Source organism: Cololabis saira, chromosome 7 (assembly GCF_033807715.1).
Source record: "Cololabis saira isolate AMF1-May2022 chromosome 7, fColSai1.1, whole genome shotgun sequence".
Classification (NCBI taxonomy): Eukaryota; Metazoa; Chordata; class Actinopteri; order Beloniformes; family Belonidae; genus Cololabis; species Cololabis saira.
This window is the reverse complement of record NC_084593.1, coordinates 897,861-910,543: the sequence shown is the minus strand read 5'-3', so window position 1 is coordinate 910,543 and position 12,683 is coordinate 897,861. Positions and strand designations below refer to the sequence as shown.

The following is a 12,683-nucleotide window of genomic DNA, read 5'->3' as shown; positions in this document are numbered from 1 at the left end:
ACACCCGTCTCCCCAAACATCTATACTCCCAGCTGGACAGAGGTCCCACACCCGTCTCCCCAAACATCTACACTCCCAGCTGGACAGAGGTCCCACACCTGTCTCCCCAAACATCTACACTCCCAGCTGGACAGAGGTCCCACACCCGTCTCCCCAAACATCTGTACTCCCAGCTGGACAGAGGTCCCACACCCGTCTCCCCAAACATCTACACTCCCAGCTGGACAGAAGTCCCACACCCGTCTCCCCAAACATCTATACTCCCAGCTGGACAGAGGTCCCACACCTGTCTCCCCAAACATCTACACTCCCAGCTGGACAGAAGTCCCACACCCGTCTCCCCAAACATCTACACTCCCAGCTGGACAGAGGTCCCACACCTGTCTCCCCAAACATCTATACTCCCAGCTGGACAGAGGTCCCACACCTGTCTCCCCAAACATCTCCCAGCTGGACAGAGGTCCCACACCCGTCTCCCCAAACATCTATACTCCCAGCTGGACAGAGGTCCCACACCCGTCTCCCCAAACATCTACACTCCCAGCTGGACAGAGGTCCCACACCTGTCTCCCCAAACATCTATACTCCCAGCTGGACAGAGGTCCCACACCCGTCTCCCCAAACATCTCCCAGCTGGACAGAGGTCCCACACCCGTCTCCCTAAACATCTACACTCCCAGCTGGACAGAGGTCCCACACCCGTCTCCCCAAACATGGTGTAGTATGGGTGTAGTACGGTGTAGTATCGGTGTAGTACGCTGTAGTATGGTGTAGTACGGTGTAATACGGTGTAGTATGGTGTAGTACGGTGTAATACGGTGTAGTACAGTGTAGTATCGTTGTAGTACGGTGTAGTATGGTGTAATACGGTGTAGTATGGTGTAGTACGGTGTAATACGGTGTAGTATCGGTGTAGTATCGTTGTAGTACGGTGTAGTACGGTGTAATACGGTGTAGTATCGGTGTAGTACGGTGTAATACGGTGTAGTACGGTGCGGTACGGTGTAGTACTGCGTAGTACTAGTACTGGTTACCATGCCGACGCAGAAGACGGTGAACAGCAGGAACCAGGGCAGGTCAGTGCAGCTCCGATCCTCCAGGGGTCTCCACTCTCTCTTAGTCCTCTGGAAGTACACACAAGTACACATATGGATACACAAGTACACACAAGTACATACATGTACACACATGAATATACATGTACACACAAGTACACACATGTATACACATGTATACACAAGTACACACATGTACACACAAGTACAGACATGTATACACAAGTATACACAAGTACACACAAGTATACACTTGTGTGTACTTGTGTATACATGTGTGTACTTGTGTACACACATGTATACACAAGTACACACAAGTATACACAAGTACACACAAGTACATACATGTACACACATGAATATACATGTACACACAAGAATATACATGTACACACAAGTACACACATGTATATACATGTATACACAAGTATACAAAAGTACACACAAGTACACACATGTACACACAAGTACACACATGTATACACATGTATACACAAGTATACAAAAGTACACACATGTACACACAAGTACACACATGTATACACAAGTACACACAAGTACACACATGTATATACATGTATACACAAGTATACACATGTATATACATGTATACACAAGTACACACAAGTACACACAAGTACACACATGTATATACATGTACACACAAGTACACACATGTGTACACACACACACACACACACACACACACACACACACACACACACACAAAACACAAAACACAAACATATAGATAAATACACAAACACAAACACACACAGCCTCAGCCGGTTCCGCTGGACCGGGCCGAACCGAACCGGACTACACCCCCCCCCCCAGTCCCGAACCCGAACAGCCCGGTCCGGTCCGGTCCAGTTTAACCCGGTCCGGTCCAGTTTAACCCGGTCCGGTCCGGTCCAGTTTAACCCGGTCCGGTCCGGCCCGGCCCGGTCACCTGTCCGTCCTCTGCGGGAGATAATAAGGGGATTAACGGGTAATAATCCCGGCAGCGCGGCCTCTGAGGCTCCGGGACAAAACACACACCCACGGACCCCGAACCGGGCCGAACCGGGCTGGAACCGGGCAGAACCGGGCTGAACGGAACCGAACCAGACCGAACCGGGCCGAACCGGGCCGGGGCCGACACCGCTTACCTCCGCGCTCCCGCAGCATCCCATGGCAGCAGCCGCAGGACCTGCGGACCTGCGGACCTGCGGAGCTGCAGGCGGAGCCTGGCGGAGCTGGGTCCGGGAATCAGACGCTCCCCTCGGTCACACTCAGAGCCCCGACCCGCTAAAGCATCATCGGAACTGGAGCTTCCTCTGCGATCAACATCAAAGGGATTTGCACCGCCGACTTCCTGGTGGGGCCGTCAGGTGCAGACGGCCATTCATCTCATTGCGCATGCGCAATGAGATGAGCGCGGCCGCAGAGAGATAAAGGACCCCCCCCCGTGGATCTGCGGTAGCTGCAGTACCGGCTCCGGCCGCTGACCGGGGAACGGGGGCGCTGTTTCCCGCAAAGAGAAACCCACTCAGAGTTTTAGAGACGAACCCACTGCTTTATTATCCTGCTCTATTATCCTGCTTTATTATCCTGCTTTATTATCCCTTATAATGTTTATATATAAACAAAAAGATTTCAAACAATATTGACAAATTGTTTGATTATGTAAATATGTATGTAATTGTAAATTATGAGATAGATAAAAATAAAAAGTAAAAGTCGAAATTGTGAAATAAAAAGTCATAATTTTCAGATATAAAGTCATAATTATGAGATAAAAAATCATAATTATGAGATATAAAGTCGAAATTGTGAGATAGAATGTCATAATTATGACTTGTCTAAATTATGAGATTAATTAAAAGTTAATTAGTGAGCGGCCGCAGAGAGATAAATGTTCACGTTATAACATAATAAGTTTGTTTATTCTAATAACGTGAAATGTTTATTGTTCTAACTAAACGTTTCACGTTATAATGTGATAAATAGTATATTGTTCTAACAATAAATTATCACGTGATAAGTTTGTATATTGTAATAACGTGAAAAATATCACGTTATAACGTGAAATGTTTATTGTTCTAACAATAAACCTTTCACGTTATAACGTGATACTGATATTCTTTTATTTTCTGGGGTGGCAGCATTAGCTTCCGTAGCTTTATCCCTTGATGTAAACAAAAATATTTCAAACAATATTGACAAATTGCTTTTTAATTTTATTTGGAGAAACAAAAATAACTATATCAAAAAATCAGTAATAATGAACTCATATGATAAGTATGGAAGCCCTTTTCTGCCAGTAAAAGAAAAGAGTAAGATGAATTAAAAATAAAAAGATCCCCACGGTAAGTCATAATTATGACATGAGATTAATTAAAAGTGAATTAGTGCCGCAGAGAGATAAAGGACCCCCCCCCTCCCACGGTGCATCCGTGGTAGCTGCAGTACCGGCTCCGGCCACTGACTGGGGGAGGGGGGCGCTGTTTCCCGCAAAGAGAAACCAACTCAGAGCGGCGTTTCAGTCACAGTACGAGACGAACCGACACCGGAAGAATCACTTGATCACATGTTTCTATTGTGTCCTGTCTCACAAACTTTTTGGCGTGAAATTAGAAATTGTCTATCTTTAAAGAAAAATGAATGATATTCCAATGTTAGAAATCGCTAATATTATTTTTTACATAGATACAATTGATAAATGAGTGTCTTTCTTGGTTAATGTCATTCTCTTACTGGCTAAATATCATATACACTGTTGTAAGTGGAGAAAAATGAAGCCTCTTTCCAATTGTCTCTATAAAAAAATTCAAATAACTGCGAAAAAATGATTAGCCGATATATCAAAGTATCTTTTATTTTAAGTCTCTTTCTGAAATGTCGATGCTATTTGCTTTAAAATGCCTTAGTGTTTTTTTTGTTATTAATTTTACTTGTCTACCTTATTTTTTGTGTATATGTCTCTTATTCATGATTCCTCCTAAAATGTTCTATTTTCTTATATTGTATTTCCTCAACGAGCCGCTCGTATTTTGTGTTGTTTATAAATTGTGTGTCTTTATAAAGTATATGTCAGTGTTTATCCACGTTTACAGAAGGGGCGTATTTATAAAGCCAAAGTTTAAGATTAATTTATTTTACTTTAATTCAGAAGAAAAAGATAGTTGTTGTTGATTGTTTTTGTTAGTTTTTTTACACAACAAGTCCAGAACTGGTCCAACCCAGAATTAAAGCAGCAGCAGCGATGAACGGATGAACGGATGAACGGGTCCTCGCGCGTGCAATTTTCACCAATAAAGGTCAAGGACTCAACACTAAGTCCGATGAACCACCATGACTCTTTATCACAACCCGTTCAAAAGTTATAGCAGAAAGTAGGAACTATCAAATATCGACCATCACTTTCTGTTTAGCGTTGAAGTTTGACGTGGCGCCACGGCCACGCCATTTCACCAAAACTCACGATTTTGATAACTTTTCATGGTTAACGTCTTTTGTGCCTCCTGAGCGAGTTTTATGTGGAACGGACGATCCTGCTAGGAGGAGTTTGTTAAAGTACCACACGTAAAAATGGAAAAAAATTGCCCCAAAATTACACGATTAATTCAAAATGTCCGACTTCCTGTTGGGTTTGGGCCATGGCTCCAAGAGACTTTTCTTTAAGTTGTGACATGATACAGGTGTGTACTGATTTTCGTGCATCTACATCAAACCGTATTGTGGGGCTTGAGGCACAAAGTTTTCTAGGGGGCGCTGTTGAGCCGTTAGGCCACGCTCCTTTTTGACACTATTAGAATACGTAATTTTTTGCCAGGCCTGGCTTGCGTGCAAAAATTTGTGACTTTTGGGCCATGTTTAGGGGGGAAAAAAGGCCCTCGTTTAGTCGGAAGAAAAATTAGGAAAAAAAATGAAAACATTCCTACAGATACAATAGAACCTTCGTCCTGTCAGTGCTCGGGCCCTAACTAGTCCAGATAGTCAGTGCTCGGGCCCTAACTAGTCCAGATCGTCAGTGCTCGGGCCCTAACTAGTCCAGATCAATCCCTGAATGTTCAGAATGAGTTGAGTTGAGTCATACTTTACAATCTACCAAGAATGTACTGGATCCTCCCAGTCCAGTCCAGAGGAACCAGAACCGGCTCCACAGAAGGACAGATTGTGTTTACTGGTCCAGACACCGGGACACGTCTGACCTTTGACCCCCATCTTTGTTCCAGTTCATCAACACAGAGCTCTCTGTCCCCCACGCTCACGTGCACGTGCTTGGTCACTCACGTGCACATGCTTGGTCACTCACGTGCACGTGCCTCTGCCCCAGAACAACAGACCTACTGTTGACCCCCCACTAAGGCTCCGCCCCCACTCAAGCTCCGCCCCCTACTGTTGACCCCCCCCACTCAGGCTCCGCCCCCACTCAGGCTCCGCCCCCTACTGTTGACCCCCCACTCAAGCTCCGCCCCCCACTCAGGCTCCGCCCCCTACTGTAGACCCCCCCACTCAGGCTCCGCCCACATTTACTTTCACTTTGAAATGTTGTTGTTGACCCTCTACCCTAACTCCCATGAACCAGCATTTAACCAACAGTTAACCAGCGTTTAACCAACAGTTAACCAGCATTTAACCGACAGTTAACCAGCTTTTAACCAGCGTTTAACCGACAGTTAACCAGCGTTTAACCAACAGTTAACCAGCATTTAACCGACAGTTAACCAGCTTTTAACCGACAGTTAACCAGCGTTTAACCGTCAGTTAACCAGCGTTTAACCGACAGTTAACCAGCATTTAACCAACAGTTAACCAGCATTTAACCGACAGTTAACCAGCGTTTAACTGACAGATAACCAGCGTTTAACCGTCAGTTAACCAGCGTTTAACCGACAGTTAACCAGCGTTTAACTGACAGTTAACCAGCATTTAACCAACAGTTAACCAGCGTTTAACTGACAGATAACCAGCGTTTAACTGACAGATAACCAGCGTTTAACCGACAGTTAACCAGCGTTTAACCGACAGTTAACCAGCGTTTAACCGACAGTTAACCAGCATTTAACCAACAGTTAACCAGCGTTTAACTGACAGTTAACCAGCGTTTAACCGACAGTTAACCAGCATTTAACCAACAGTTAACCAGCATTTAACCGACAGTTAACCAGCGTTTAACTGACAGATAACCAGCGTTTAACCGTCAGTTAACCAGCGTTTAACCGACAGTTAACCAGCGTTTAACTGACAGTTAACCAGCATTTAACCAACAGTTAACCAGCGTTTAACTGACAGATAACCAGCGTTTAACCGACAGTTAACCAGCGTTTAACCGACAGTTAACCAGCGTTTAACCGACAGTTAACCAGCATTTAACCAACAGTTAACCAGCGTTTAACTGACAGTTAACCAGCGTTTAACCAGCGTTTAACTGACAGATAACCAGCGTTTAACCGACAGTTAACCAGCATTTAACCAACAGTTAACCAGCGTTTAACCAACAGTTAAACCAGCGTTTAACCGTCAGTTAACCAGCATTTAACCGACAGTTTACCAGCGTTTAACCGACAGTTAACCAGCGTTTAACCGACAGTTAACCAGCATTTAACCGACAGTTAACCAGCGTTTAACCAACAGTTAACCAGCGTTTAACCAACAGTTAACCAGCGTTTAACCGACAGTTAACCAGCGTTTAACCAACAGTTAACCAGCGTTTAACCAACAGTTAACCAGCATTTAACCAACAGTTAACCAGCGTTTAACCGACAGTTAACCAGCATTTAACCGACAGTTAACCAGCGTTTAACCAACAGTTAACCAGCGTTTAACCGACAGTTAACCAGCATTTAACCAGCGTTTAACCGACAGTTAACCAGCGTTTAACCGACAGTTAACCAGCATTTAACCAACAGTTAACCAGCGTTTAACTGACAGTTAACCAGCATTTAACCGATAGTTAACCAGCTTTTAACCGACAGTTAACCAGCATTTAACCGACAGTTAACCAGCATTTAACCGACAGTTAACCAGCATTTAACTGACAGTTAACCAGCGTTTAACCGACAGTTAACCAGCATTTAACCGACAGTTAACCAGCATTTAACCGACAGTTAACCAGCATTTAACTGACAGTTAACCAGCTTTTAACCGACAGTTAACCAGCATTTAACCGACAGTTAACCAGCATTTAACCATCAGTTAACCAGCGTTTAACCGACAGTTAACCAGCATTTAACCGACAGTTAACCAGCATTTAACCGACAGTTAACCAGCTTTTAACCGACAGTTAACCAGCATTTAACCGACAGTTAACCAGCATTTAACCATCAGTTAACCAGCGTTTAACCGACAGTTAACCAGCTTTTAACCGACAGTTAACCAGCATTTAACCGACAGTTAACCAGCATTTAACCGACAGTTAACCAGCATTTAACCGACAGTTAACCAGCGTTTAACCGACAGTTAACCAGCATTTAACCGACAGTTAACCAGCGTTTAACCAACAGTTAACCAGCGTTTAACCAACAGTTAACCAGCGTTTAACCGACAGTTAACCAGCGTTTAACCAACAGTTAACCAGCGTTTAACCAACAGTTAACCAGCATTTAACCAACAGTTAACCAGCGTTTAACCGACAGTTAACCAGCATTTAACCGACAGTTAACCAGCGTTTAACCAACAGTTAACCAGCATTTAACCAGCGTTTAACCGACAGTTAACCAGCGTTTAACCGACAGTTAACCAGCATTTAACCAACAGTTAACCAGCGTTTAACTGACAGTTAACCAGCATTTAACCGATAGTTAACCAGCTTTTAACCGACAGTTAACCAGCATTTAACCGACAGTTAACCAGCATTTAACCGACAGTTAACCAGCATTTAACCAACAGTTAACCAGCGTTTAACCGACAGTTAACCAGCATTTAACCAACAGTTAACCAGCTTTTAACCGACAGTTAACCAGCATTTAACCGACAGTTAACCAGCTTTTAACCGACAGTTAACCAGCATTTAACCGACAGTTAACCAGCGTTTAACCGACAGTTAACCAGCGTTTAACCGACAGTTAACCAGCATTTAACCGACAGTTAACCAGCATTTAACCAACAGTTAACCAGCGTTTAACCGACAGTTAACCAGCATTTAACCAACAGTTAACCAGCGTTTAACCGACAGTTAACCAGCATTTAACCGACAGTTAACCAGCGTTTAACCAGCGTTTAACCAGCGTTTAACTGACAATTAACCAGCGTTTAAACCGTCAGTTAACCAGCGTTTAACGAGCGTTTAACGAGCGTTTAACCAGCGTTTAACCAGCGTTTAACCAGCGTTTAACCGACAGTTAACCAGCATTTAACCAGCGTTTAACTGACAATTAACCAGCGTTTAACCAGCGTTTAACCGACAGTTAACCAGCATTTAACCGACAGTTAACCAGCATTTAACCAACAGTTAACCAGCAGTTAACCAGCGTTTAACCGACAGTTAACCAGCGTTTAACCGACAGTTAACCAGCGTTTAACCGACAGTTAACCAGCGTTTAACCGACAGTTAACCAGCATTTAACCAACAGTTAACCAGCATTTAACCAGCGTTTAACCGTCAGTTAACCAGCGTTTAACCAACAGTTAACCAGCATTTAACCAGCGTTTAACCGTCAGTTAACCAGCGTTTAACCGACAGTTAACCAGCGTTTAACCGACAGTTAATCAGCGTTTAACCGACAGTTAACCAGCATTTAACCAGCGTTTAACCGACAGTTAACCAGCGTTTAACCGTCAGTTAACCAGCGTTTAACCAACAGTTAACCAGCATTTAACCAGCGTTTAACCGACAGTTAACCAGCGTTTAACCGTCAGTTAACCAGCGTTTAACCGACAGTTAACCAGCATTTAACCAACAGTTAACCAGCGTTTAACCAGAGTTTAACTGACAGTTAACCAGCGTTTAACCAACAGTTAACCAGCGTTTAACTGAAAGTTAACCAGCGTTTAACCGACAGTTAACCAACATTTAACCAGCGTTTAACTGACAGTTAACCAGCGTTTAACTGACAGTTAACCAGCGTTTAACTGACAGTTAACCAGCGTTTAACCGACAGTTAACCAGCGTTTAACCAACAGTTAACCAGCGTTTAACTGACAGTTAACCAGCGTTTAACCGACAGTTAACCAGCGTTTAACCAACAGTTAACCAGCGTTTAACTGACAGTTAACCAGCGTTTAACCGACAGTTAACCAGCGTTTAACCGTCAGTTAACCAGCGTTTAACCAGCGTTTAACCGACAGTTAACCAGCGTTTAACCGTCAGTTAACCAGTGTTTAACTGACAGTTAACCAGCGTTTAACCAACAGTTAACCAGCGTTTAACTGACAGTTAACCAGCGTTTAACCGACAGTTAACCAGCGTTTAACCGTCAGTTAACCAGCGTTTAACCGACAGTTAACCAGCATTTAACCGACAGTTAACCAGCGTTTAACCAGCGTTTAACCGACAGTTAACCAGCATTTAACCAGCGTTTAACCGACAGTTAACCAGCGTTTAACCGCCAGTTAACCAGCGTTTAACCGACAGTTAACCAGCGTTTAACCGTCAGTTAACCAGCGTTTAACCGACAGTTAACCAGCATTTAACCAACAGTTAACCAGCGTTTAACCATCAGTTAACCAGCGTTTAACCGACAGTTAACCAACATTTAACCAGCGTTTAACCGACAGTTAACCAGCCTTTAACCAGAATTTAACCAACAGTTAACCAGCGTTTAACCATCAGTTAACCAGCATTTAACCGACAGTTAACCAGCGTTTAACCAGCGTTTAACCGACAGTTAACCAGCATTTAACCAGCGTTTAACCGACAGTTAACCAGCGTTTAACCGCCAGTTAACCAGCGTTTAACCGACAGTTAACCAGCGTTTAACCGTCAGTTAACCAGCGTTTAACCGACAGTTAACCAGCATTTAACCAACAGTTAACCAGCGTTTAACCATCAGTTAACCAGCGTTTAACCGACAGTTAACCAACATTTAACCAGCGTTTAACCGACAGTTAACCAGCCTTTAACCAGAATTTAACCAACATTTAACCAGCGTTTAACTGACAGTTAACCAGCATTTAACCAACAGTTAACCAGCGTTTAACTGACAGTTAACCAGCATTTAACCAGCATTTAACCAACAGTTAACCAGCGTTTAACTGACAGTTAACCAGCATTTAACCAGCATTTAACCAACAGTTAACCAGCGTTTAACTGACAGTTAACCAGCATTTAACCAACAGTTAACCAGCGTTTAACCATCAGTTAACCAACATTTAACCAGCCTTTAACCAGCGTTTAACTGACAGTTAACCAGCCTTTAACCAGCATTTAACCAACAGTTAACCAGCATTTAACTGACAGTTAACCAGCATTTAACTGACAGTTAACCAGCCTTTAACCAGCGTTTAACCGTCAGTTAACCAGTGTTTAACTGACAGTTAACCAGCGTTTAACCGACAGTTAACCAGCATTTAACCAGCATTTAACCAACAGTTAACCAGCGTTTAACCGACAGTTAACCAGCATTTAACCAGCATTTAACCAACAGTTAACCAGCGTTTAACTGACAGTTAACCAGCATTTAACTGACAGTTAACCAGCATTTAACCAGCGTTTAACCGACAGTTAACCAACATTTAACCAGCGTTTAACTGACAGTTAACCAGCGTTTAACTGACAGTTAACCAGCGTTTAACCATCATTTAACCAGCGTTTAACCGACAGTTAACCAACATTTAACCAGCGTTTAACTGACAGTTAACCAGCATTTAACCAGCGTTTAACTGACAGTTAACCAGCATTTAACCAACAGTTAACCAGCGTTTAACCGTCAGTTAACCAGCGTTTAACCGTCAGTTAACCAGCGTTTAACTGACAGTTAACCAGCATTTAACCAACAGTTAACCAGCGTTTAACCAACAGTTAACCAGCGTTTAACCATCAGTTAACCAACATTTAACCAGCCTTTAACCAGCGTTTAACTGACAGTTAACCAGCATTTAACCAGCCTTTAACCAGCGTTTAACTGACAGTTAACCATCAGTTAACCAACAGTTAACCAACAATTAACGTGCTTTACATGCAGAATAAAATAACAATCAAAAACACAATTTAAAACATCCCACCCCCCACGCGTACACACACACACACACACACACACACACACACACACACACACACACACACACACACACACACACACACACACACACACACACACACACACACACACACACACACACACACACACACACACACACACACACAGTAAGTGGACTGGTGACATGGCTTAGCACTAACGATCCAGGTGAGGAAAACACTACCTATGGGTGGCCGTCCACACCGAGAGGCATCGCTAATGGGTAATAGTAGGTGCTAGTGGGTGCTAGTAGGTGCTAGTTGGTGCTAGTAGGTGCTAGTAGGTGTTAGTAGGTGTTAGTAGGTGCTAGTAGGTGTTAGTAGGTGTTAGTAGGTGCTAGTAGGTGCTAGTAAGTGCTAGTAGGTGTTAGTAGGTGCTAGTAGGTGCTAGTAGGTGCTAGTAGGAGCTTGTAGGTGGTAGTAGGTGCTAGTAGGTGCTAGTAGGTGTTAGTAGGTGTTAGTAGGTGCTAGTAGGTGCTAGTAAGTGCTAGTAGGTGTTAGTAGGTGCTAGTAGGTGCTAGTAGGTGCTAGTAGGAGCTAGTAGGAGCTAGTAGGTGCTAGTAGGTACTAGTAGTTGCTAGTAGGAGCTAGTAGGTGCTAGTAGGGGCTAGTAGGAGCTAGTAGGAGCTAGTAGGTGCTAGTAGGTACTAGTAGGTGCTAGTAGGAGCTAGTAGGTGCTAGTAGGTACTAGTAGGTGCTAGTAGGTGCTAGTAGGAGCTAGTAGGAGCTAGTAGGTGCTAGTAGGTACTAGTAGGTGCTAGTAGGTGCTAGTAGGTGCTAGTAGGCGCTAGTAGGAGCTAGTAGGAGCTAGTAGGTGCTAGTAGGTACTAGTAGGTGCTAGTAGGTGCTAGTAGGTGCTAGTAGGTGCTAGTAGGTACTAGTAGGTGCAACTATTTGCTGGTGGAATAAAAGTAAATAAAAGAATAAAATAAAATAAAATAAAATAAAATAAAATTAAATTAAATTAAATTAAATTAAATTAAATTAAATTAAATTAAATTAAATACAATAAAATACAATAATATAGAAATAAGTAAAATCAAATAAATAAAAATAAAAATAAATGAAAATAAAATAAAAGTATCAGCAGAACTTTTACCTTTATCCGGAGTCGGACCTGCTGCTGGGAGCCTGAAGACAAACGCTTGGGGTCCATGTTGGTCCTGCAGGTCCCGGTCCTGGAGGTCCTGGAGAGTCCTGGATGGGGGTCCCGGAGAGTCCTGGGGGTCCAGCAGGTCCAGCAGGTCCAGCAGGTCCAGCAGGTCCAGCAGAGTCCTGGTTCTGCAGTCAGACTGAAGGATTCTGGTCTGGTTGTTGCTGCAGAAACAGAAGAGCTTTTGTCTCATTGTTGACGCCTCGTACCAGGAGGAGTGTGTGAGTGTGTGTGTGTGTGTGTGTGTGTGTGTGTGTGTGTGTGTGTGTGTGTGTGTGTGTGTGTGTGTGTGTGTGTGTGTGTGTGCGCAGCA

At 43.5% G+C, this 12,683-nt stretch overlaps 1 protein-coding gene across 4 annotated transcripts in view; it reads right to left on the bottom strand.

Moving 5' to 3' along the window:
- The window catches only part of slc44a1b (solute carrier family 44 member 1b), a 52,967-nt gene extending 40,494 nt beyond the window's left edge, over positions 1-12,473 (bottom strand). For 3 of the 4 annotated variants that reach the window (XM_061724705.1, XM_061724706.1, XM_061724703.1), the window contains exons 1-2: positions 12,317-12,473; positions 1,035-1,124 (exon numbers count right to left, since the gene is read on the bottom strand). In XM_061724705.1, coding sequence (XP_061580689.1) covers positions 1,035-1,124; positions 12,317-12,373 — 147 coding nt within the window. In that variant the 5' untranslated portion in view covers positions 12,374-12,473. Of the gene's footprint in view, positions 1-1,034; positions 1,125-2,206; positions 2,434-12,316 lie in introns of those variants that run through there. The other variant, XM_061724704.1, reaches the window with a different exon arrangement.
- Between the last annotated feature and the right edge of the window lie 210 nt (positions 12,474-12,683).